Raw genomic sequence first — 27,931 nt, 5'->3', positions numbered from 1 at the left:
TTCACCTCTGGGTTCAGGAGAACCTCTGGTTAAGATTCTGTGCAGTTCAGAGAACCCCCAAATCCCACTCCTGGCTGGGCCCACCCGCCCCACACCTCCCCTCCCAGGAGTCCCCACACAGTCTGTTTTGGATGCAGGTAAGTGCAGGGTGCGTGCAAAGGCTCGGGGAGGGCGAAAAACAGGCCTACCGGAAGTTTGGGAAGGCCATAAATAGGCCTGTTTCTAGCCTCCAAAGGCCCTTCGGAGCCTGAGGAGGCTGTTTTTGCCCTCGCGGAGGCTCGAGGAAAACCTCCGAAGCCCAGGGAGTGCAAAAATGCCCCCTCCCACCGTGGTGCATGAGGTCGACTAGGCCATACCGATAATGGCCACACCCACCCAGCAACCAGGCAGAGAACCCCTTGCTAAAAATTTTGAAGTCCCTTGGATTCACTTAACCATTGTGGCAAATAAAGTAAAATGGGGTGTAATTTACTTAACAACTGCCTTGCTTAGAAACAAAAAATCTAGGCTCAATTGTGGTTGAAAGTTGAGAACTACCTGTACTGAGTGGTCCAGTGAAGTACAGGTCAGTGTAAGCTAGACAGAGCTACTAAGGAGTATTTAGCTGTGGGGACCAAAGAAGAAATAAGGCAGAAGCAGGAGATCTTATCTGAAGAGCTGTAAACTAATGACAAAGACCTATCCAGGCCAGCCAACCAAATACCAATGAAAATAACTACATGCAGTAGGGCATAAGAGTAATAACAGCCTGGTTGCTGGTCTTCTCCAGCAACGGATACCCAGAAGTATAAATCTAACAACAATATTCCCTGTCATCTTGGAGAGATCCTATCAACATCATCATTATTATCATCACCAGTTTTTTTCACTAGCAAACTTCGGTGAAACCATTTGCGGTGCCAATAGAAAAAACCACCAGCCTAATAATTATTTATGATGTTGATAATTCTACTTGATGTTTTGCAACATGGAAAACAGTAGAATAAGCCTGTCATAATTAGTGTTTCTCAATTTTGGTGAATTGAAGATGGAAGGATTCCCCAGCCAGCAGAATTCTGGGAGTTGTAAGTCCACCCAACTTCAAGTGTCCACGGTTGAGAAAATCTGTGCTAAAGTGAGTAGGCTCCGTGTCTTGTTTGTAAATGGCCCTGGAGTCTTTCTGATTATGAACTTGACTTCCCTTGGATGAAGGAAGATCATAAATAAAGACGCATGAAAGAGTCCCAGGACCACCAGCCCATACAAACTAGTTGTTCTAAACATAATTTTCCAGTTCTCTGGGAACTAAAACTGGATAAAAAAAGAGAAAAACTATATGGAACTTTAGCAACCTTGGCTGAAATTAGGAAGGTTGGCTTTTCTACAAGGCATCCATTGGGGGAGGGTCACAAAAGTCAAGATGGAGGCCACAGCTGTGCCATTAAAGCCTCGTCCCTTTTAGATATGTAGTGCATGTGACATATATATTGAAAAGGGGTGTGGCTTTGATCACACAGTAGCAGTCATCACCTTGTCTTGTATGATTCCTATTATTGATGTCCATTCTATAAAATCTCTACTACACATAGTCCTCGATTTACAAACATTCTTTTACTGACTGTTGGAAGAATAAATTGGGGTTCCAAACTGAGCAAGAATAAATAAAAATGAGATCCAGACATCTGTGAGGAAAGAAGAAATGTTTATTCCCAAAACAAAACAGTTTGCCTTTAGGGGCAAGCTGCCTAGAAATGGGATACAGCAACAGATTTTTATAGGGGGAGCTTGTCTGCGGTGTGGAAGTGTCTATAATATAGAGTCTATATGCTGATTCTAGGGTGACACTTAAGGGGGGGGGTGTCAGTGGTGGATTGCAGGCGGTATGCCCCAGTACAGGCGTACCAGTGCCTGCCCAGAGCACTGGGTACCGTTCTGGTATGGTGGTCCGGAGAGCCCACCCACTCGCACGAGCTCCTTACCTGTATTTGAGCTCTTCGGCGCTTCCACTCACAAGCACAGAGCATACGGCACCTGTGCAACGCTCCGCTGAGCAGCTGGAGCGTCGTGGAGGCATCGTGGAGGCGTCGCAGAGGTGTTGTGGAGGCGTTGCAGAGGTGTTGTGCACGCATTTGTGCGCTTGCTGTATGCGCCGGCCCCCGTTGCACCGTACCGGTTGCAACGGGATCTGGAAGCCACCATTGTGTGTGTGGGGATGTGGGGGTGGGGGTGCGGGTGTGAACATACAGTTCCTCTGAGATACTTACTTTAATTAACTCTGTGGATTAATATGTGGATTAAGTCTGAATAATTTATTTAGGGGTTTGAGGAAATTTGCTAATTTTAGTTGATTAACTTAGTTTCAGCTTAACTGTCAATTATCTAATGAATCTACTTATTCTCAGACAATTGTGGATTTTGTTAATATTTTAAGGGAAGATGGAAACACTATAAAGAATAAAATATATTTGGAAATAAAACTTCTCACACAACTGTTTGAAGCAGTGGTGGGTTCCTCCCGGATCGCACCGGATCGCGCGCGCTCCCTTTCAGCGCTCCACCTGGCTTGCGCGCTCCCTTTCAGCGCTCCACCTGGCTCTCGCGCTCCCTTCCGGCGCTGAAACCGGAAGTACAGTTTTGCCCGGCCCTGGCGAAGCAACGACGCCTGTCTGCGCTCCACCAGCTCGGCTGGGAACGGAGATGTTTCCTCAGCGGAGCGGAGCGCCTGAAAAGTCTTTCAGGCGCTCCGCTCCGCTGAGGAAACATCTCCGTTCCCAGCCGAGCTGGTGGAGCGCAGGCAGGCGTCGTTGCTTTGCCAGGGGCGGGGCAAGACTGTACTTCCGGTTTCAGCGCCGGAAGGGAGCGCGAGAGCCAGGTGGAGCGCTGAAAGGGAGCGCGCAAGCCAGGTGGAGCGCTGAAAGGGAGCGCGCAAGCCAGGTGGAGCGCTGAAAGGGAGCGCGCGCGATCCGGTGCGATCCAGCAGGAACCCACCACTGGTTTGAAGTTACAAAAAAAGTGACTTATATTTGGTCTTCAAGCTTACAATCCTTGTTGGATGAGAAGCGAAACATCTTCAAGGAAACACAGAGAAAGTCCAGTTGCCTCTTGAAAAAGCACCTTTGGGAGAACCATGACCTGGATGACGGAGAATCTCCCATCAGACATCCCGTAGCAGTGTTTCTGTCTGAATGCGCTATAACGTGCTCAGCTTAAAAGATTTGTGAGAAGCTCCCCTTTCAACCCCACCTCCACCCCTACCGCCAGGCCTGGTTTTCCTTCCCTGTTCTGAGTTAGACGATAAGTTATTCATCTTCCATCTTAAATTCTCTATAGTACAGTTAAGCCGACTTCTAACAAAAGGCTGCTGAGCTGTGCTGATGTTCATATCTCTCTCTCTGCAAAGAAATGCAGCTGTGGGGGCGTTTCAGTTTGATTAGAGCAGCTGTGCTGCCTTTGTTCTTCTTTCCGGATCAAAGTCTTCGCCTCCAGTTCTACTTGTTGCCTCACAATTGGCATATGTGTGGCAGTTATCCCAGATCCAAAGCAGCACGCTGAAATTTCACACCATCCTGCCCTGCCACGAAAGGAACCGATTCCTCCGCTGGCCCCAGGGAATGCGACACTGATGCGCTGCATGTAGCTGGTGCTGACGTTCATCTTGCCAATTATGAAAAATCTCCCCTACTGATTTTGGCTGATCAAACTCGCATTAAAATACAGACTTATATGACTACGACTTACCATTACAATTTGGACCAGAATTTCTGGTGCTAAGCAAGGCAGCTTTAACGTGAGTCACACCCAGTTTTATGACTTTGTTTGCCAGAGTTGTTTAAGCAAATCCCTGCAGTTGTTAAGTGAATGATGTGGTTGTTAAAGGAATCCAGCTTTCCCCAGTAATGTTGCTTGTTGGAAGCCAGCTTGGAAGATCACAAATGGCCATCACATGATCCAGGGATGCTGCAAACACTTATAAGTACGTAGTTGCCCAGGACCCAAATTTGATGCTTTAACCATTGGGCCACCCCATGACCATAAAGATGCTGTGATGGTCGTAAGTGCATAAGAAGTCATAAGTCACTTTCTTCAGTGCCATTGCAACTTTAAGCGGGCACTAAACAAATGGTTGTAAGTTGAGGACTACCTGTGCTGCAGTCGATCAAGTCTTGTGATTCAGTCTCCTTGCCAAATGTTAAATGAAATAATTAGAGGCAAGTATACATGAGTGACCTTGTGGACTATATCTGCCTATGGAACAATTGCCATAATGTTAGCAATACAGGTAGTCCTCCACTTATGACCACATTTGAGATCAACATTTCTATTACTAAGCAAAACATTTGTTAAGTGAATTTTGCCTCATTTTACACCCTTTCTTGCCACAATTGTTAAATGATTCACTGCAGTTGTTAAGTTAGCAACACGGTTGTTAAGTGAATCTGGTTTCCCTATTGACTTTGCTTGTCAGAAGGTCACAAAAGGTGACCCCGGAACACTGTAACCATCTTAAATTCATTTCAGTTGTCAAGTGTCTGAATTTTGATCACATGAGCATGGAGATGGTAAGACAGTTCGTGTGTGTGAAAAAATGGTTGTAAGTCTTTTTTTTTTCAGTGCTGTTGTAACTTTGAAGGGTCATTAAATGAAATGTTGTAAGTGGAGGACTAACTGTATTTACATCCTCTCAACCTGAATGTCAGAAAATTTAAAAAGGGCAGATGTGCTAAGTCAGACATATGGCCTTAGCACTAAGCCCTGATTTTTCTGTTATGTCCAGGGCCCACAACCACATAATCATAGTCCATTCATTTTACTACATATCATACCTACAATGCAGGTTAAAAAAGGGGTGGAGCTTTAATTGTGTGGATCAAAGCCCTGCCCCTTTTTCATTTTACATGCACTCCAAAGGGGCGGGGCTTTGATGGCACAGCTGTGGCCTCCATCTTGACTTTTGTCACCACCACCCCAGGTGGTATTCAGCCAGTTCTGATAAGTTCTGGAGAACTAGTAGTGGAAATTTTGAGAGTTGGGAGGGAATGGGGATTTTGCAGCATCCTTCCCCTGCCACACCCACAAAGCCATGTCCATAGAACCGGTAGTAAAAAAAAATTGAATCCCACCACTGCACCATCCCCTTCTACATTTATGTAGAAGATCAAACCTTCCTCATTTTAGCCAAGATTGCAAAAGTTCCGCATAGAAAAGAATTTGGGAAGAAACCTTCAATCTTGTCTTTTTATGTACACTGAGAGCATATGCACCAAAGACAAATTCCTTGTGTGTCCAATCACACTTGGCCAATAAATAATTCTATTCTATTCAATGCGCTAATGATGAGCATCAAGACAGTGTTCAGCCTTCCCCACCCCCACCCCCATAGCACATTCATAAGTGCACCATTGGCAATCTTACAAACAAACTAGAAAGCTTTTGAGTGTCAAACTAGCAACCAAGACAAGAACAAATGGGGGGGGGGGGAGAGAGATCGAAAGAAAAAAGATTAAGCAACAGTGGAGTAATTAGCTTCAGATGCTTAAAAGGCAAATGGAATAGGTGAGGGATGCTGACAAATAATTATCTCACTGCCTATCACTGAAGATGTTACCTAGTTTGGCTAATGAAATGTCTGCAAGAAAACAATCAAGTTTAGAGAGCATCACTATCTTATTTGAACTCCGAGCTACAAATATTCTCCTTTATTGGTCTCTCTTATTTCTACCCTCATCTGTTGTGAGTCTGTGAAAAGTTTGGTGGTGGGAACTTTGGGGCAGATTTGCCATTTCCCACCTGCAGCAAGACTGATCCAGAACTATCTAGGTTCATGAAATACATACGGTGAAATATTTAATACCTACGTCTTTCTGTATAGAAGAATTTGAGACTCACGACCACAATTGAGTCCAAAATTTAGGTTGTTAGGTGAGATATTTGTTAAGTGAGTATTCTCCCATTTTATGACTTTTCTTGCCACAGTTGTTAAGTTAGTAACATAGTTGTTTACTGAATCTGACTACCCCATTGACTTTGCTTATCAGAAGGTTGCAAAAGATGATAACTTGATCCTGGAATACTGCAACCATTATAAATATGAACCAGTTGCCAAACGTTTGAATTTTGATTACATGACCAGGGGATGCTACAATGGTCGTAAGTGTGAAAAACAGTTATAAGTCACTTATTTCAGTGACGTGCGGTGAGGTTTACGCCTGGTGAGGCTGGTGACGTCATCAGGAAGGCGGGGAATGGGACCACGTGTGCTGGAGGCTGAGGCTGCCTCAGTCTCCAGCACAAGTGATCCCATTCCCCGCCTTCCTGAGCGCGCTCCGCCGGCTCGCGCTCCCCAACAGCACCTGCTTTTTAGTGCTTTTCTGTGCGTCTGCCGTTTAGGACATCCGGCTATCTACCTAAACGCCAGACACACAGAAAAGCAGCTGCTGTTGGGGATCGCGGAGCGCGAGCCGGCGGAGTGCGCTCAGGAAGGTGGGGAATGGATCAGCACACGTGATCCCATTCCCCGCCTTCCTGAGCACATTCCGCCGGCTCGCACTCCCCAACAGCAGCTGCTTTTTAGTGCTTTTCTGTGCGTCTGGCATTTAGGACATCCGGCTATCTACCTAAACGCCAGACGCACAGAAAAGCACTGAAAAGCACTTCGCCTCCAAGCCACTTCGTCTTGATGACGTCGCCGACGTCGCAGCTGGGCGCGGCCGGACGGAGGTAACCAGAGTGGCGCCGAGGGGTCCGGGCAGACGAAAGAGCGAGAGAGAGAGCGATGGAGGATCAGGCAGCCTGATCCTCGGTCGCTCGTCTGCCGGACTGCCTTGGCGCCACTCTGGCTACCTCCGTCCGTCCGCGCATGGCAGCTGCGGCGACGTCATCAAGCCCCTGCCACTTCTGGACATCTATTGCAGTCACGAGGAGCGCGCAAAGTACAGCGAAGGCAGGAAGGTTATTGGCGCTTCCGAGAACCCTCCTGCCTCCGCTGGTTGCCCAGCTGGCACCACCCCGCACACTCTCCTCCTCCTCCCTCCTCTTCCTCTTATATATATGAAACTCCCTCGTGGATATTATTATTTTATATATTATTATTTCATGATGAGAGGTGAGGCTCTGCCTCCCCTGCCTCCAATGACCGCACGTCCCTGTCAATGCCATTGTAACCTCCAAGATGCACTAAATGAGGACTACTTGTAATTCAACAAAAAAGAACATTTATCCATAGTGGCATCTCTGTGTATCTATTTGATATTGTCTTAAAGCACCAAAAGAAAAAAAAGTCTTTCGAAATGGCTATATTGCTGCATTTAGTTCTGCAAAGTTAATGCTTAACTTCACTCACTGCCCAAATTGTTCACATTTATGAAACATGAAACAGCAAATTTTGTGTAGTGGTTAAAGCATCAGGCTAGAAACTGGTAAACTGTGAGTTCTAATCTGTCTTAAGCACCTTACTCCTCCAGCCTTTTGTTGCCATTCTCCAGATGTGACTGACAATAGTCAGTTGTCTTAAGAGCAAGGCTAGCAATAGCCATGGGAATGGGACTCCTCCCTGCAGCTTAACAAACAGTCCCACCACAAAGTTTTGGCAAGGCACTCTGGACAGAAGCCGCTAAACTAACCTTTGTACAAAAGTGAAGGTTGCTCAGAGCCTTGGAAATGAACGTGTGAAAGTTATATCTGGATACATTCCAGTTTAGAAATGAGGCTGCTGATATTGACAACAGGAGCAAAGGCTGACCAGATGGCTATGGCAGAGAGCGAACAGTCCATCAAACTGAAATTAGATGCCTGACTGAAGGACTCAGCAGATACCAAGCTCAATTTAATTCTCCCCTCCAAGTTTATGCTATACTTCTAGTCCCCATTCACTTTTTATGCACAAATGATAGCCAAAGGGCACTGTTTTGTCTGGCTTTACTCCTGCCCTCTCTCCCTGTGGAGGCATAATAATCTCAGGTCAGCCTTATGACTTGGAATGATAGATGGACACACAGGCATTTTTAAACAGATTAGCCCTCAATATCTCTATTTCAAGAATGAAATGTTGGAGAGATGTATTTCTAGACATCAGATTCAAGTCTGTCTGGATAGAAACGCCATCTAATCAGGATATCCATTGCTCAGATCCCTGGCGTCTGAAAGAATTGCATTCTGCACCTGCACTGGGAAATGCTTATTCCTCTTATTGAATTGTTTAGACATGAGACAAGACATTGGCCCACTTCTCACATAGTGCTAAGTTTATTGTGGAGTCCTTGTTGCTGTCTGAGCTTGCTTGTTTGCTTACAGACATTTCATTACCCCATTAGGTAACTTAATCAGTGCTAAAAAGAGTGGGATTTGCTGCTCCCTATTTATATACAGTAGTGGCTTGCATTACCAGTGTTGGTGGAGTTGTAGTTTTCTTCTTGATAGACACATAGAGATAAGCCATATTTTGATACCATTCAAAAGAGACAATAACGAAGTTAAAAAGGAAAGAAAAAGACCAGAGCATATCTTCTACAACAGCCTACACTCCGATAAGCAGGGATTAACACTAGACAATCAAACAAAAAACAATACCCTAATCAAGGATGGAGGGGCGGGGATGTGCTCATTCTTTAATGTCCGTTTCTGGCTCCCATGAGGGTGTCCCTTTCTTCTGACCACTAAGTGCTTCCCTCAGTTTACACGTTAACTTAGATTTCAGATAGTCCTTGATTTACTACCACAATTGGGATTTTTAAAATCCATCATAATTAGCAATGCGGTCATTAAGTAAAATATCCTGATTTCATGAACTTTTTTTGCTGCAATTATTACGAAAGACATCACACTATCTTGATTTGTAGCCCTACTGACTTTAGTTATCAGACCAGCTGGGAAGGTCAGAAATGGCGATCACATGACTCCGGGACACTGTAATCGTCACAAATATATGCTAGTTGCCAAGCATCCAAACTGCATTTAGATAAGTGTGGGGATGCTGCATTGCTGGAGATGCTGCGTGTGGGGACCAGTTATAAATCATTTTTTCACCCAGCACTGTCATATCTTCAAATAGTTGCTAAAATAATGGTCATAATTTGAGAACTATCTGTATTAAAGAAATGGGATTTCTGGCTTCTGGAAATGCTTCTGCCTAACGACATTCATGGGTTTAATGCTCTTCTCAAAGGTGGACAACTTGATTTTCAAAAATGTTTAGCAGTCTTCTCAAAGAGTGATAGGTCTGGTGCTTTATTCAATTTAAATTACAGTTGGGTTGCACAATGGTTAGAATGCAGTATTGCAGCCTGACTCTGCCCACTGCCAGGAGCTCGATCCTGACTGGCACAAGGATGACTCAATTTTCCATCCTTCCAAGTCAGTAAAATGAGGACCCAGATTGTTGGAGGCAAAATGCTGACTTTGTAAACTGCTTAGAGAGTGCTCTGAGACACAATGAAGCAATATATAAGTCTAAGTGCAATTGCTATCACTATTGCTAAATCAGGAGAGAAATACAAGTTCTTCCAGCTGTTTGTTGCTGGTTTTGTCCCAAATAAAAGTTTAACAGGTTTCCTGCTGTTTCTGGCAAGAAAAAGTTTTGTATGACTGTACTTTTTACTGGTTTTATGACTGGGGGCAATCTGATTTCTTAGCCGGGGTATTTTATGAACACAAATTCAGTGCTATTTTAAAGAAATGCTAAACCCACAGTTGTCCAGGTTTACCCCACCAGATATTAAAACCAGGCACTGCTGTTTAATGAAAAGAAGGGCAGGGGGTGACATGATAGCAGTCTTCCAATATCTATGGAGCTGCGATAAAGAAGAGGGGGTAAACCCAGTGGTGCAATTCAGCTGGTTCTATCCAGTTTGGGCGAACTGGTAGTGGTAGCAGCGGGAGCCTCCACCCACCTGTCCAGACATCATCACATCCTGTTTTTGATACTCTGTGCATGCGCTCACATTTGCAAACCAGTAGGGAAGGTAAGTTGATTTCACCCCTGGGTCAACCTATTCTCCAAAGCACCTGAAGGCAGGACAAGAAACAATGGATAAAAACTAATCAAGGAGGGAACCAACCTAGAATTAAGGAGAAATTTCCTGACAGTTGCAACAACTAATCAGTGGGACAACTTGCGTCCAGAAGTTGCAGATACGCCAACACTGGGAATTTTTAAGAAGGGATTAGACAACCATTTGTATGAAATGGTATATGATTTTCTGCCTTGGCAGCAGGTTGGACTAGAAAACCTCCAAGGTCCCTTCCAAATCTCTTATTCTGATTGTTTTTCCTGCTGATAGGTGATGCTAGGTGAAAAGGGAAACACATCCAGGGGTCTCCTCCAAGCCCTGCCTCCTCCAAGCCATGTTAACACTGATTGTTACTAAGGCAGAATAGAGCTTAGCATACATAAACTGTCACAATGCAAATTAATACTGCATATTTACTGCCAACTCAAGATGATATACAGATCAAAACCACTATGCAGGCTGTTTTTTGTGTTACAGATAGTTCTTGACATTTGATCACAATGGAGCCAAAATTTCCCTTGCTAAGTGACTGTTGTTAAGTGAGTTTTGCCCCATTTTATGACCTTTCTTGGCAAACTTATTAAGGGAATTACTGCAGTTGTTAAGTTAGTAGCACGGTTGTTAAGTGAATCTGGCTTCCTCATTGACTTTGCTCATCAGAAGGTTGCCAAAGGTGGCACGCTGCAACCATCATAGATACATGTCAGCTGTCAAGCATCCAAATTTTGATCACATGACCCCAGGGATGCTACAACCATCGCAGTCATAAGTTGCTTTTTTCGGTGTTACTGTAACTTTGAATAGTCGCTAAACCAACTGTTATAAGTGGAGGACTACCCATATATCTTTGCACATGATGCAGAAACATAAGAGACAAAGTGAAGTTAATATTATTACTGGAAAGTGCCTCATTTCTGTCCTACGAGCTTTTTTTCAACGCAGAGATGCAGAGAAAGAAAATGGCAGAAAAAGAAAATGTCTCCACATTATCTCTGTGCTAGTTTCTCACTTGGCTTGCTGTTAGTTAAACAAGTCTCTGTGTTTACAAGATGAAAAGAGCTTCCTCTCCCTCTCCCTCTCCCCCCTCCGTCTTTCCTGTCTTTAAGATATAATTGAGATAGAAGCGAGAGAAGGCCTGTTAGCATTCAGGGATAGCAAGACTCATTTTCTGCATCCATTATTATGAGCAGTTCATTCCTTTTAGTGGGATTTTCTACAGTTTAATGAAGCAGTATGGGTAGTCCTCAACTTACAACCACAATTGGCACTTGAATTTTCATTGTTCATCAAGGTAGTTGTTAAGTGAGTTGCGCTTACATTTTATAATTTTATAAAATGTATTTTATAATTTTTAATTTTTTGGGCCATGGTTGTTAAGCAAATCAGTGCAATTGTTAAGGGTATTATGTGGTCATTAAGCAAATCCAGCTTTCCCCATTGACTTCGTTGTTAGACAGTGGCTGGGAAGGTCACAAGTAGGAATCACATGATCTCAGGACACTGTAACAATCATAAATATTTTCTATTTGCCAAACACCTAAATTTTGATCATGTGACCATGAGAATGCTGCAACAGTCATAAGTGTGAAAAATGGTCAGAAGTCACTTTTTTCAGTGCTGTTGTAACTTTGAATGGTTGCTAAATAAATGTAAGACCACACTAGAATACTGCATCCAGTTTTGGTCGCCACACTATAAAAAAAGATGTTGAGACTTTAGAAAAAGTGCAGAGAAGAGCAACCAGGATGATTAGGGGACTGGAGACTAAAACATATGAAGAATGGTTGCAGGAACTTTGTCATGGCTTGTCTAGTGAAGAGAAGGACCAGGGAAGACATGATAGCAGTGTTCCAATATTTGAGGGGCTGCCACAGAGAGGAGGGGGGGGGGGTCAAGCTATTTTCCAAGGCACCTGAAGGCCAGACAAGGAATAATGGATGGAAATTGATCAAGGAGAGATTCAACCTAGAAATAAGGATAAATTTTCTGACACTGAGAACAATCAACCAATGGAACAGCTTGCCTTGAGAAGCTGTGGTGAGCTTCATCACTTCCCTGCACCGTTGGACTAGATGACCTACCATACAAGGTCCTTCCCAACTCTGTTAATCTGTTCTAAATCAAAGACCACCTGTATTACTTCAGCAATCTGCATAGGTTCAGAAACATATCCTCTAATTCAGTTCTTGCTGAATTCAAACCTAGCTGCAAAGCTGAAAGCTACTAATGCAATTTTACAGAAACGCATCAATCTCTGAATTGACAAAGTGCAGAAAGGCAAGAGAATCAACTCAAGCGGGAGGGTCTCTTTTGTTTGTTTTTTAATTATTATTTTTGTTCAAGCAAGGAACCCAAGGCAATATATCCCAGACCACTTTTATCTTCCCAGGATTGTAAAAAATAGATGTATCATTATTGAGATATTCCTGGAAACCTTTAATTTATGGGATGTCCTGGAAATGTAAAAGACTTTAGAGCTGAGGTGCACCCATGCAAATATCTCTGGTTCTGTAAGCCACAATGTGCTTGTTTCTATCAGAGAACTGAGACACAAAATAGCTTTGGAATATTTTAGAAAACATTTTGCCATATAAAGACTATTGCTGTACTGGGTGTCTGATGGAAAGCGTGTGCTTTTTAAGAATCTCAGACTCTCTGAACCAAAGATTTGATCCAAGAATAATGGCACAGAAGTGCAAGATAGAGTGGCTTTCCTTCAAATGTCTTTGCCCCAATATTTTAACATGCTGAAATAATAGCATTAATGCTTCAAGATAGCCTCAGTTTGGATCAGGGAAGATCTGAAATACATCTGCAAGAATCCCTAAGGAGAATGGAGACGCTCTTTGAGTAAACAGAAGCTTCTGGTTTGAAAGCTAGAGAAACATCCTCCTTATCTGCAAGACTGCAGAGCACACCTCCGGGCATTCTGAGTGAAAAAAAGAGGATGAGATAAGAGTCCCCAAAGATGGAGGGGGGGTATCTTCATAATGGAGCAACTGCTCCAGTGTTTGAAAAAAAATTAAAACAAATCTTGTTGTACAGGCTACAAAGGGATAACAAATATGCTTGCAAAGGATTAGTGAAATTGTAATAAAATGTACACTAGCTGATGAATTATGTTACATGTTAAGGATCTACTAGTTAGTCTTTGACTTACAACAGTTCATTTAGTGACCATTCAAATGTACAATGGCACTAAAAACTGACTTATGGCTGTTTTTCACACTTACGACCATTACAGCATTCCCATGGTTACATGAACAGAATTCAGACGCTTGGCAACTGATTCATATTTATGACAGTTGCAGTGTCTTGGGGTTGTGTGATCACTTTTTGCAACCTTCTGACAAGGAAAATCAGTGGGGAAGCCAGATTCACTTAACAACTGGATTAATTTAACAACTCCAATGATTCACTTAACAGTTGTGGCAAGAAAAGTCATAAAATGGGACAAAACCCATTTAACAATTGTCTCACGTAGCAACATAAATTTTGGGGTCAATTGTGATCATAAGCCAAGGAACTACCTGTATACTCTCCAGATTTGGATTCCAGCTTGTTAAATATTAGTGACTTGATCAGGAAGAAACAGTTAAATTTCTTGCTAAAAGTTGTTCAATAACATCAAGATAGGAATCTCGAGCTGCACTGGCTTCCTGTGGTCTATCGGGTGCGTTTCAAGGTTTTGATAACGATCTTCAAAGCGCTCCATGGCTCAGGACCTAGTTACCTGCGGGATCGTATTCTGCACCATACATCCCTGCGACCAATCCGCTCGCACAGAGAGGGTCTCCTCCAGGTGCCGTCCACCAGGCAGTGCCGGGGGGCGGCGCCTAGGAGTAGAGCCTTCTCTGTGGCGGGCCCAGCCCTGTGGAATGACCTCCCCCCGGATATTAGGAATACCTCTGACCTCCGCTCCTTTCGTGTAAAGCTCAAGACCCACCTATTTCAAGTTGCTGGCCTGGCTCTACTCTGATCTAATTTTATCGCTCCTGGCGGGTTTTTTATCTGGGATATTTTAATTGCATCCAATTTACTTAGGGGTTTTTAAACATTGTGTTTTTACTTGTTTTTATCTACCAATTCACCTTCTCCTAGTATATGTTTTGTATATGTCTCGGTATATGTTTTTGGTATATGTATGTTTGTCTGTATATTTATTTCCTATGTTTTGTTGTACGCCGCCCCGAGTCCTTCGGGAGAGGGTGCGGCTAAGAAATAAATATTTATTATTATTATTATTATTATTATTACAGATGAAAGAAATAGAAGATGGTTGTTTCAATTAATTCCCTTGGGAATTGTGAATCCTCTAATAAGTCAAAAGCAACAGCTCTTGTATAGCCAGCAAAACCGCACAAACTGAGAAACTGCACTGAAACTCTGCATAAAAACTAGAATATCAGAATACTTGTAGGAGATGAGCAGGCTGAGTTGGAGGGAGGAATCAGGTGTGTTATCAGCCTCGAGTAACTTTGTGCCCACAAAAAATCTAACTCTGTTGAATTAGTAAATTCCCTTTACTCTTATTTATTGCCAATTTGCTTTGATCGTTAGTAGTTCAGATCCTTGTACAGAGTGTTAAATATACAACAAACCCACATTCATTTGAACTGCCTTGTTTCCTGATTTCTTGTGCCTGACAGTATAGTGTTAATCAAGCAGATATAAAGTAAAGCAGTCATCATGAACTTCAAAATTGCAAATATGCCACTCAATATATTTGACTTATTCACCCAACCACCCAAAATACAGGAATTACAGAAAATAAAGGAAATATGACCCAAAAGCAATATTTGATGGTTGATAAAATCTGCAGGGACTTCTCTACTTGTATTGAGACAAATAGGAGAAATAGACATTTTGTCATTTCCTTGATGGAGCATCCTGTTTTTGTGGTTTATAACTAACAAGTCATAAGTTATTCCGTTTGTCATTTATGTGGAAAATACATTTGGAAGCCACAGATTTTGCAATCTGATAGAACAGGATTTGTGAATGGACAGATGTTTGATTATTAAAAGGAAAACAAGATTATTCATCAGATCTGTTGTTATTACACCAGACTAGAATGAATTAGCAGAAAGAAAGGATCATTCTGTGCTGGAAATATGTACAAATTGGTAGTTGACTCACAGTTGGATTTTTAAAAAATGGTGAGGAGAACCTATTGTGATGGATTGTTACTTTCAAAAAAGGCTACCCACCATAAAATATGTATATTCCTTCTTAATTATGGTTGAACAAAAAGCACAGTTTGAAGCATATTAGGAGTTTTGGATCAAAACTGGGTGCCTTTCTCCAGTATCTTTTCTCTTTCTTCAGAAAGAAAGACTTTAATTGTGACGTTGTGACTACCATCTTGATTTTGATCACTCCCTGTAAATGCCCTGATAAATGCTTGGGAAGGGTCATGCTTAATGTTTTGGAAGAATAACACAGATCACAATTCAGGATGCAAAATGCAATGACTATTTTCAAATCTGAGGCATGGTTTTCTGAGGTGTTTTTTTTTCTAGATGAGAAAATGTTTTAAATTTTTAGGGTATCAACTAATGTTTTGGGGTGTTGGCCACTTTCAGAATGGCAGGAAGCTATACCAGAAACTTGAGGCATAGAAGGAACCTAGGTGGAAGGTCGGAATTAAAGGGAAAAAAGATCTATATTATACATTGATTATGTAAACAGACAAATTGCATCTCTATGGCTTAAAGGCAAGAATGTTGTAATTTCAGAGCAAATGTCACAGCTCTTGGCTAATTTGTGTCATGAGTAAGATACTCCAGTGATTTTTATAAGATGGCTTGGTATGACTTTGGAAAAAGGCTGTTTCCAACTGTCCATCACAACTACATTCAGAAACGATTCTTTCTTAATGTGACAAGGCTGGGTGAGTGTCTTTGGTAGGACGTCACATCACCATGGACTAAAGGGGTGGGCAAAAGCATCATCTGGCCAAAAGAGAACTGGGGCCACTTGCTAGTTGATAACTAACTCTCTTAGCTTTCTATAAAAAGAACCATCCTTGCCTTTGACTGAGCTGGATCCAACTCTCTGGACTACCAGTACTTAGTACTGATATTAACATTGGTGAACCGTATCAAAACACAAGGGGAAAATACAGATCCCAGACCTGAAATCTCTCTTTCTTAAGACTTTAGTTTGCATCTGACTATGTAGGTAGTCCTTGATGGACAACACTTTGTTTAGTGATTGTTCAAAATTATAATGACACTGAAAAAAGTGACTTATGACCATTTTTCACACTTATGATTCTTGCAGCATCCCCTTGATCACATGTTCAAAATTCAGATGCCTGGCAGCTGAATCATATTTATGTTGGTTGCAGTGTCCCAGGATATATAATCACCTTTTGCGACATGACAAGCAAAGTCAATGGGAAAGCCAGATTCACTTAGCAATAGTGTTATTAATTTATAGTAATAATTGCAATGATTCACTTAACAACTATGACAAAAAAAGGTTGTAAAATGAGGCAAAATTCTCTTAACAATTCCCAAAGGTGCTTTTTCAGGAGGCAATTGGACTTTCTTGTTTTTTCTTTTGAAGACGTTTCACTTCTCATCCAAGAAGCTTCTTCAGCTCTGACAGGATTGTAGGGAACGGATGAGAGGAGCTTCTTGGATGAGCAGTTAAACATCATCAAAAGGAAAACAAGAAAGTCCAGTTACCTCCTGAAAAAGCATATTTGGGACCACTGTGACCTGGAAGACTGAGAATCTCTACAGTTGAATAACTAGACTAGACTAGGCTACCCTAGGCTAGACTAGACTAGAAAGGAAAAGGAATAGGAATAGAACAGAACAGCATAGAATAGATGTGGAAGGAGTTGGAAGGGACTTTGGAGGTCTTCTAGTCCAACCCCCTGCTTAGGCAGGAAACCTTATACCATTTGAGACAAATGGTTATCCAATATCTTCTTTAAAATTTCCAGTGTTGGAGAATTTACAATTTCTGGAGGAAAGTTGTTCCAATGCAGAGGTGGGCTGCTGCCAGTTTGGACCGGTTCACCAGTACCAGTAGTTCCAATCATTGGCTGGGCCTGCCACCCCGCCCTGATGATATCCCATCTTATATATCTCACTTTCTGGCTCGCTGGCCCCGCCCACGCAGCCCAGCTGATTTTCGCATCATGCCTGCTCAACTCACTGAGGCTGCCCGAGAAGGTTTGCTGGAAGCCATGTGCATGAAATTGCTGTGTGTTTGATGCCGCGTGCAAGCATGGAAGGTGTGTGAGAGAGAGAAGCGCACATGCTCACATTTTCGGTTTTGCACTAGGCAAACCGGTTGTTAAATTATGTGAAGCCCACCTCTCTTCCACGGATTAATTGTTCTGTCAGGAAAAAACAAACGTCTCACTTAGGAACAGAAATGTTGGGCTCCATTTTGGTTGTAACTTGAGAACTGTAATTAGCACATCTAATGACTCTGACATGGAAATGATCTCATATCTGTCATAGAACTCCTCTATTGCCGTTATTGGGTAAAAAATGGATGACTTTTTCAGGGGATTTTGCAGGGAATAGTGAATACACAGTCAAGAGGACAATAACATAAACATGCAGATTAAAAGCACATCCTGATGTGGGTAAAAAGTGGCCGGGGCTTTGATTGCATGGCAGTGGCTGCCATCATGACTTTTTTAATGCTTTGCCTACTGGCAGTCCTGAAGCATAAACCATTTCTCAAATCTCTACTTCCTCCTGGGTTAAACATCTCACAGGTTCCTTGCTATCAAGTCTTGCTATTTTGAAAATGCATTGTCTCCAGCCAGCCAGCTCCTAACTTACAATTCTGTGTAAAGGGGGTATCTTTTCTCACCAATCCAGCCCCATAAAAATAATTTTTGCATTGGGCAAAAATCTGTCAGGTTGGGCAAGGAATCCTGCTTTGGGAGGGTGCCATAATTTTAAATCATAGTGAATCTAAGTGCAATCTTCTTTCTGTCTCTCCACTCTGTACCCTCAGAGGACTTGTGCCCTGCAGCCACTTGGAATTTCTCCAATTCAAAAAGATGCAGTTATTGCGCAAGCTTTCCTTTGGGGACACAATTAAATCCACTCCACTGGTTTGTGCAAAAAAACTTGGAAAAGACAAGGCTTGAGGCATGAATCATAAAGAATATCTCAGGGGAAAGGGCTCCAAACCCTCTGCTTCAGTTGCCAAATTGTAGAAATTGCCTCTCTTGAATAAAGTTTATAAATTGGTTCATATGTAAAGGGAGAGATTAGCAACTGCAGAAGCTTCATTCTCATTGCCTGGATTTCTTAACCTTTCTACTACCGGTATCCTTATATACTGTATACAATATATATGTATTTGAACAATATTTTTGCTTTATGGGGGGAAAAAGCAGGAGCAAGTTGCTAGTTCTTAGGACTGCAGAATCAGCCGGTGCATTGCAGATATGCAGGGAAAAAATGGTAGCCATGTCAGTCCACAAAGCCAAAGAATGCTTAAAAGGAAAAAGTGTTTTCTTTTCACATTTTTCATGGTTTTTGTGGCAGAAACATCTGGCAGGCAACAATTTTTTTATATAATATGTAATGATATAAAGGGGAGCGCTGTAAGAAGTTGTTGGCAACTTGGAAAAAGCATGCACCAGCAGAAATACACTGGGATTATAGTTGTTATTTTAATTGCAACTGCTTTACATCATTTGCATCTGAAAGCAGCTCATTCATAAACCACAAAATACATCAGCTCTTCAATCCACAGAGTACTACATTCATCCTTTACTGAAACTGAAAAACTAAAATGATATTATTGGTTTATTATGTGTGTGCATATGCATAGGAATTCTCATATAAAAACATTTTGTTCTTTTCTTCTCCTTTCTTCCTTATTTTTTTGTTGTAATGTCTCCCCAAATTGAAAAAATAACTGTAATTGTAATTAATTCAAGAGGAAATTGCCAAGAAGTTACTTCAGAAATCTTTCATTAAAATAATTAAATCATATAAGTACAATGTGTAAGCTTTCTCCAGCATGGTGCCATCAAAACATTTTGGACTATAACTCATATGAGTTAAAATAATGATGCACAAAAAAGTGACTTACAACTGATCCTCACACTTACAACCATTGCAGCATTGCCTAATTATCAAAATTTAGGCTCTTGGCAAGCAGGTGGGATTTTACTATAATTGAAGCTTCCCAGGATCATGTGATCACCATCTGTGATCTTCCTCAATAGCAAAGTCAATGGGGGAAGTCAGGTTCACTTAATGATTGTGAGATTCACTTAATAACTGATTTGCTTAATAACCATGACAAAAAAGGTCATAAAATCAGGCACAAGTCACTTAACCATCTTGCTTAGCAAAGGAAAGTCTGGTCCCAATTATGGTTGTAAATTGAGGGCTATCTATACATCTATTTCACCACTGTATTCAGCTATCAAGACACCTAATTAATTGTATTTTTCATCCTTATAATTGTGATCCAAAAGTCTTTAATTCACCTTAGAAACTCTTATGATCTGTTGGCAACTAAACTGATTTTGACCAAAGATGTACTTTGCTTTATATGCTGAAAAGCATTCAATATAAAATTAAACAAAATCTATTTTCTCTATTTTTTTTCAATGTTTAAACTTTTGGCAAATGTTTCATGAAATCAAGTAATGCATATTTTCAGTTTTACAATGTCAGGGAATTGCTAAGCAACTGTCCAAATAAAATCAGAGGCGCTGACACAAGCTTGTCTTTTTATATAAATAAATATATTAATGTCTATATTTGCAGCAGACAAGATAGTCAGGAAAACACACTAACATCATGAAGTAAATCATGAACAGCATACAGAACACACAGAAGAAAAAGGTGGGGGGAAAGGGAACTCCCCTTTATACCCACAGCAACCAATCATAGTATAGATTACCTCATGCAAGATTCTGCACTCTCTAACCAATCATCTACAAGTGTCTGTGCTGGCACATTATATACTTAACTGTCCCAGCTACTAAATTTAAATATCCTAACAAACAGTCATTGCATTGAAAGTTTAAATAATGTTTAAATAATGACAAGTTATTTTCTCAAACACAGTTCTTTGCTTCAACCTTTACTGCATCTAAATTGTAATCTGGATTTTGATACAAAAATATTTCTTATCATGAAGCATTCATTAAAATGCAGTAAAAGCACATTACGTACAAAAACTTAAATGGTCTTATAAAGATAAAACCTAATCAAGTTATTGTCTAATATGAAACATTCCTTCATCCTATTCAATTAAAACATGCTTGTAATCTTGTGCATTGTTTTAATGTATCATCTTACGTTGATGTTTGAAAGCTTGGATCATGAATATTTGGCAAAGATGTATACCAACATTTATTTAGCATGAAAGACGTACAAAAATAGTATGTTGTGGTGTAGGTAATTAAATTATTAATAGTAACCAGGGCAGCAATTCTGTGGTCTCTGAGAAAGAGATTTTATTTCAGAGGAGAAATTTGATGTCAGAAACAGTCTCCAGTACTGTCCAAAAGAAAGGTCTGAGTATGGCTATTTCTGAAACTGGACAGGCGAAAGGAATTACACTGAAAAAGGATTACAGGGGAAGATTTATGGTAGTTTGTATGAGATGGCAAAAAGTTTCCACAGATAAAGTAAAGGGGTTGTTCCTGGGAGGAATTTCTTAAATTCATGGCAATTTTCAAGTTTCATTGCTAGAACTATTCTATATAGCCAGTATTTGGAAAGAAAACAAAAACATAATGTCCTTTTTTGGATTAGATTTTGTTTTATTGTTTTAGTACCTAAAGTGGAAGAAATATTGAAAGATTTATGAGAAATGAATTTTGTTTGAGATGATTTGAAGAGAGGGAGGAGGAGGAGGAGGAGGAGGAGGAGGAGGAGGAGGAGGAGGAGGAGGAGGAGGAGGAGGAGGAGGAGGAGGAGGAGGAGGAGGAATATAGTAAATTAATCCTTGATTTATGACTACAGTTGGAACTGTCCAACTGTCCATTGCCAAGTGATACCAACAATCAATTAAAAAGAATAAAGCTGAAAGGGACCTTGGAGGTCTTCTAGTCAACCCCCTGCCAAAGGTAGGAGATTGGTGGCTGTCCAATCTTTTCTTTAAAACCTCCAGTGATGAAACACCTACAACTTCCGAAGGTAACCTGTTTCACTAGTTAATTATCTATATAAGTGATTTTAAGACCTTTTTTTACCCCCATTGACTTTGCTTCTCAGAAGCCCCTTTGGTAAGCACAAATAATAATCATGTGGTTCAGAATGCTACAACCATCATAAATACATGCCAATTGTGAAGCACCTAAATTTTGATCACATGACCACAGACACGTGACCTCAGACATGTGATAGTTGGAAGTGCTAGGACCCATTGTAAGTCACTTTTTTCAGTGCCATCATAATTTTGAACAGTCATTAAACAAATGGTCAAGGATTGCCTGTGGTATACCTTAATGACAAATGAGTTAAATGCTTTCTTTCTTTTCAGAAGCTAACTGTTCTTATTTCAAATTCTTCACCACTGGGGAGAATTCCAACATCTTCCTAAGGACTACAAAAAAGGGTAAGTCCATCGCAGGTGTTCAAGGTTGAAGTGTTGTATGACAGGAAGTAAAAAGGAGTTACATGTGTCAGTCGAGAGCTTCTGCATCCCATACTTTTGAAACTGCAAAGCTTTTGGTTCATATGCTGATTCAAGATGGTTTGGAGAGGGACTACCTGAATTGATGAGAGGGCTTCACTACAGTTGTTCTCAAACCTGCCATTAAGGACAAAGCATCACATTTCTGCTGTTCTAAGGGGTCTCTCTTGTTGAATCGTCTGTTTATTATTAAATAATAATGCTGAATAGAGGGAGAAAGGGGCGAGTCATTTATCTGTCTTGAGAAGCATCTCTCTAAACCAGTGTTTCTCAATCTAAGTAAATTTAAGATATGTGGACTTCAATGCCCAGAATTCCCCAGCTAGCATGGACTGATTGGGGATTTCTGGGTATTGAAGTGCATACATCTTAAAGCTGCTGAGTGAGAAACCCTGCTTTAAATGATTGACACAATTCTAACCTGCTGCTCTAATGTGGGTTGAACATGTAGCATTCTCCCATTCAAACCAGATTTTGAATATGAGCTAACATTTACATTTTCTGAGCCTGCAATTAGAAACTGAATGAAAGTTGTCCTGATCAGCTAGATCCAAGGAGAGTCTCTTGAAGAAGAGGCACATCCCTATCTTTTTTCAGAGCCAGTGGAACCATCTCACTTCTCAAAGACACATTTATCCCTGCACATGTTTCATCCCCAGGTCTCAATCAACCAGGAAGAACATCGATTTAATACATACTTGGCCACACCCACAACTCCAAGGACGTTGTTCATTTTCTCAGGACTAACAGACTCAAACTTATCCCTGATAACATCACAAGACTGCTTCAGCCACCTATTCAGGACTTGTTTAGCTGAAGGCCAACTCATAGTGAATCTGAGCAATGTTACCCACCGGGTGACTTGAATAGCACTCATAGGGGTTTTGCAGATACTCCAATGTCTAGAAGGGTCTAGATTGCCCTGCACAGGGATATTGGCCAATATGTAGAAGAGAAGGATGGAGAAATAAACCTTTTTCGCCACCCTTAGCACCACATAGTAGGCTCTAATGAAAGCTTTTATCTATGTCTGGCTAGATTCATTCTTAGTTTTCTCCCAGGCAGATCTAGGTGTCTCTTCTGTGCTTTATCCTCTTTATCTACAGGCGACAACAAATATCTATAGAGAATCTCAATAATCCAGCTCATCGATGTCCCAAAGGTGCTTTTTTCAAAAGGCAACTGGACTTTCTTGAAGTCCAGTTGTCTTTTAAGAAAGAGAGAAAGTGCAAGAAAATCCAATTATCTTCTGTAAAAGCACCTTTGGGAAATGACACAACATGCCAAAGGTCGGCATGCCAAGATTCTGCATAAACCTAAAATTTTGTTTGTTTGTTTATATTTCGTATTTCTCAACTGCCCATCTCCCTCAGAGATTTTACTACTACACCTCATTCCAAATGGTAACTGAAGCATCAATGAAAATGTTAATGAAAATCTCAGGAAAAAACATATACTTCCTCTCAAACCCATTAAGTCCATGGGATGAGCTGATTAAAGAGCCTCGGCCTCCCTGCTGAGGAAGGATGCTATGGAAAACTCCAAAGTGATAAGGGACAGGTGGCAACATCCTGATCATGTAGTCACTGCCCAAAGAAAAGGCCAGATCCAATTTGTGACCCCTGTTGGTCATGGACTCATGATTTGCTAGGTTTGGCTCATGGTTCTGATTGTGATAAATTATGGCACTACCTTCAAGTCTTTTTCCATAAATGCCCACTATCTATCTTAGTGGACTATCTTGAGGCTAGAGGCTAAAACATATTAAGAACAGTTGCGGGAATTGAATATATCTAGTCTGGGGAAAATGTATAGCAGTTTCCCAATATCTAAGGGGCTGCAATAAAGAAAAGGGGGTCAACCACTTTCCAAAGCACCAGAAGGCAAGATAAGAAGCTGTGGATGGAAACTAATCAAGGAGAGAAGCAATTTAGGACTAAGGAGAAACGTCCTGGCAGATAGAACAACAGTAAGTGGAAAGGCTTGCCAGAAGTAGTGGATGTTTCATCACTGGAGGCTTTTAAGAAGAGACTGGATAGCCACTTCTGTGAAAGATATAGGGTCTCCTGCTTGAGATATAGGGTTGGATTAGAAGACCTCGAAGATGCCCTCCAACTCTGTTATTCTGTTTCTGGATTAAATTCTTAAACTATGCAACAACCTCTTTGGGGAATAAATATTTTTATGCTTTTCAGGTTCTGCAGCTCCTGCTTCCAACTTGGCTTCATCTAAATTTCTTGTTGCAGTCATCCTAAATGCCCTCCAGATGTGTTGGAATAAACCCATAATTCTTGGACTGTCATCCATGTTGGCTGGGGACTATGGAAATTGAAGTCCAAATCATTTGGAAAGCATAAAAAAGCAAAGGCCCAGATAATTACAGCTAATCAGAAAATGAACTGGTGTTTAATGTTTGCAAAGATAAATTTGTTGATGCTCCTATGCACAAATGTACTAACACCTTGTAATCTTAAAGAGTGCAAGGGGGTTAAATTGTGAATTTTTAACTGAGGATCTTTAATATTGTCCTCTGCCCAGAGTCACTGTGTGTGAATTGGTTGGCTATATGCATTTGTTTCATAAATAAATAGCTCTCCTCCAGTGGTGGTATTCAGCCGGTTCGGACCAGTTCAGGCAAACTGGTAGTGGGGACTTGGGGCTGCCCACCACCTGCCCCAGTGCTATGCCGTCCTATTTAGCCATGTTTTCTAAGCCACGCGCATGCGAGCACATTTTCAGTGTGGTGAACCGGTGGTAAAATTATGTGAAACCGCACTAGTGAGTGCTCTCCTCACTATAGAAAACATTGAATTGATAATGGCAGAGTCACAATTCAATAAGCCTGTTACAAATTATGTTGAAATCAATTTCTGCCACCTTTCATGGTTTAAATTTAAAAACTCCACCACCTAATAAATCTGGGCATTCTTTTAGTCATTATACTTTTGAAAAATCTCAAACAGTTAATCACTGCAGTTTTCCTTTAGGGCTGCAACTGCAGCTTTCAATCAAAAAAGATCTTTAAATGATCATGAAAAATGCTCCCAGGGTACTATTCAAAAGATCTGAAATTACACTGAAGGTTGCTGGGACTGAGAAGAAATAGCTCTTCATCTTTTGGAGAATATGATTATATCCCCAAAAGACAGATAGATAGATGGATGATAGACAGATGAGGTAGATTAGATTAGAGGGAAGGCAGGCAGGCAGGCAGGCAGGCAAGCAAGCAGGCAGATAGTGGGGGGACGCGATGGCTCAATGGATAAAGATGCTGAGCTTACCAGCTGGAAAGCTGGCAGTCTGGGTTTGAGATCCAAGTGCTGTGCAATAGGGTGAGCGCCCGTTACTTTCACCAGCTCCTGTCAACCTAGCAGTTTAAAAGCATGCAAATGCAAGTAGATAAATAAGTACCACTTCACTGAGAAGGTAACAGCATTCCATTCACCTTGGCATATAGATATGCTGGTCACATGACCATGAAAGTATCTTTGGACAATGCTGGCTCCCTCACATAAGAAACAAAGGCGGGTACCACTCCCAAAAGTCGGACATAATTAGACAGAGGAAACCTTTACCTAGATAGATAGATGATAGATGGAGAGAGAGAGAGAGAGAGATGAGGGAGGGAGAGAGGGAGGGAGGATGGATAGATGGATAGATAGGCAGGCAGGCAGGCAGAAAGAAATTAAAGTGTATTTGCTGGTATGTGACCTGTGTCTCCACTGCTTTCTCTCTTCCATTATCATTGGTATTACCGTAAGTGCATGTCTTTCTTTGCTATATCCAGTTATTGCTCACATTGTAGCTCTGGGCATCATATTTATGCATGATACTCATGCCAATGTGTATTGCTCTAAAATGGCCTTCACCAGCTTGCTATCTCCAATTATGCCTGGCTGTGGCCATGCTAACAGGAATTATGACTTGGTGGTCAACATGTAAAGAGGGAAGCAGCTACTCTAGATCAATATTTCTCAACCTTGGCAACTTTAAAATGTGTGAACTTCAACTCCCAGAGTTCTGCTAATTGAAATCTTTAGGGTTGTGACTGCATTTTAAAAGTTGCCAAGGTTAAGAAACATTGGTCTACATATTGATGATTTCTTGATGGCCACATCAGAGTTAGGGCACAAGTTATCCTGCCAGTATGCCCCTCTTTTCCTCTGTGAAATGTTGGGTGGAACGAAATGACTTTTTCTCCCCTGCTTGGTAACACTGCATAGAACTGAACATCACGGCAGCCGTTGTGTCCCTCCTCAGCATCACCTTGATGGCCATGGGATCCCTCTGTATCACAATGGCCCTGAGCAAAGGAGTTGATTTCCTCCTGAAGCCAGCATCATGCTTCTTTATAATATCAGGTATGGATTCTGGAGAATCTTCTTTTCTTTCCTGAAATATGTAGGATGGGAGGAATGGGAGATGTTCTTTTAACCATGATATTTCTTGTGACAATGAAAGGACTCTAAACTGATGATACATTTAACTCTGCTCTCCTACTTTGTCTGCTCTTCTACACTTCTCTATTGTTTCCCATCCAGGATTGATGGTGTTGGTGACTTTGGAGATTTTCCGACAATCGGTCCGGTGGCTGATCACCTCCAATGATATCATCCCACTAGAATACGAGTATTCCTGGTCTGTGGCTTGTGCAGTGTCTGCAGGGGCAATTCTGATATTTGGGGGCGCTTGCTTCATCCTCTTGTCTGTCCCAGGTTTGCCCAAAAAGCCTTGGGAATATTGCATCAGAAAGAGAAGCACCAGTGACCATACTTCCTAATGTTGGAGGAAAAGTCTTTCTAACTTTCACTCTGCAACCTTTATGCACAGAGGCGGAAAGAATCAATCTTTCCCATTCTACCCCCTGCCCTATTTCTCCAGATTCTGGACACACTTTCCTTTCCTATTTTGTGACTTGTAAATAGAACCAGATGTGCTTGTCTTGTTTTAATTTGGGGTGAAGAAGCAAGGGAGGGGGGACTGCAAAAAAGGGCTCTGTTGATGAACAAGTGACAACTGTCTCAGTGAACTGAGACACTAACAAATCGAGGGAGGATGAAGGCCTGTATTTAAAACCCAGTTTTCATAAATAGCTATTTTTAGCTCATTAAGAAGACTTGTGTCTGGAAAGTCTTTTAAATTCACAGCGAGGTCAGACAACAAAATCTCATGTCACTTTCCCACCTTAGCCGAGTTCCACCCAGAACAAAAATTACAATTCATCTGTTGGAAAACTGAAAGAGCGTGAAAATGAAAAGAACAAGAGAATCTTGCAATTTGGCTTGCATGTTTTCTTTTTTGCATGCCGGATTAACCCAAAAATATGGTCTCTAGCTAGGTCCTTTGAGAATGATAGGGAGACACTGAAGTTACCAATCTAACTTTCCAAACCAAGGGTGAATTCTTAGCCTATCATTTGGGGAACCTGAAAAAGATTCACAGGACTTTTGTTCAGATGAATTTCCATCCAGCATCCTGTCAGATTAATTAGCCAAAATCTACAACAGTGAAATCAATGGACAGGCAGAATTCTCAAAGCTCATTTTTTTCTCCCCCCTTAATTAAGTATCTTATTTTAATATAAGATTAATATAAGGGCATACCAGGGGTTGTAACACAAACACATACTTATTTCCCTGGCTCAGCTGATAAAGGAGGAGAAGCCTGTGGCATAGTGGCTAAGACTCTTGCCTAGTGTATAATACAGCCCAGGTTCAAATCCCAGTAAGGGTATGGCTAGCTGATGAGAGCTAAATAGCTCGAAATGGATCTATACTAGTCTCCCTTTATTTTATCAGCACAAATACAAATATATATATATATATATATATATATATATATATATATATATATATATATATATATATATATATATATATATATATATATATATAATGCTGGTTTTGTTGTATTCGGGTCTTTTCCCGTGTAAGGTTGAGATTGTCTTTGCAACGTTTCGGCAGGATCACACCTGCCATCTTCAAGCTCCATGAATTGCAGCTCTCAGGTCAGAGGAGGCACATAAAGACAGTGTAGGGAAGCCACTTATAGCAGGAACTTTCTTGATTTAAGAGTAACCTCTGAACGGATGTGGAGAGAAAGTTGCAAGCAAGTACAGGTTTACAACATCAATTTATATGTTGATGCCTAATCAGAATCCTTTGTCTGCTATGGACACCATAGCCACTCTCCAGTGACAATGTTTATCTTCTTGATACAATGGTGGTTTAAAGCACTTGGAGGCAGTCATGTGAGCTGGGGAATTCTGGGAGTTGAAATCCACACAGCTGAAAATTGCT

The 27,931-nt window shown here is 41.2% G+C and overlaps 1 protein-coding gene across 1 annotated transcript in view; it reads left to right on the top strand.

Annotated features, from left to right (window-relative positions):
- The window catches only part of CACNG6 (calcium voltage-gated channel auxiliary subunit gamma 6), a 45,001-nt gene extending 17,638 nt beyond the window's left edge, over window positions 1-27,363 (top strand). Inside the window, exons 2-4 of the mRNA XM_081933539.1 lie at window positions 21,480-21,554; window positions 25,856-25,993; window positions 26,174-27,363. Of these exons, the coding sequence (XP_081789665.1) occupies window positions 21,480-21,554; window positions 25,856-25,993; window positions 26,174-26,412 (452 nt within the window). The 3' untranslated portion in view covers window positions 26,413-27,363. The remainder of the gene's footprint in view (window positions 1-21,479; window positions 21,555-25,855; window positions 25,994-26,173) is intronic.
- The last annotated feature ends 568 nt before the right edge of the window (window positions 27,364-27,931 follow it).

This window comes from Natrix helvetica (assembly GCF_964273705.1).
Source record: "Natrix helvetica genome assembly, chromosome: Z".
In the NCBI taxonomy this organism is placed as follows: Eukaryota; Metazoa; Chordata; class Lepidosauria; order Squamata; family Natricidae; genus Natrix; species Natrix helvetica.
The sequence above is the reverse complement of the archived record's forward strand: the minus strand, read 5'-3'. Positions and strand labels throughout refer to the sequence as shown.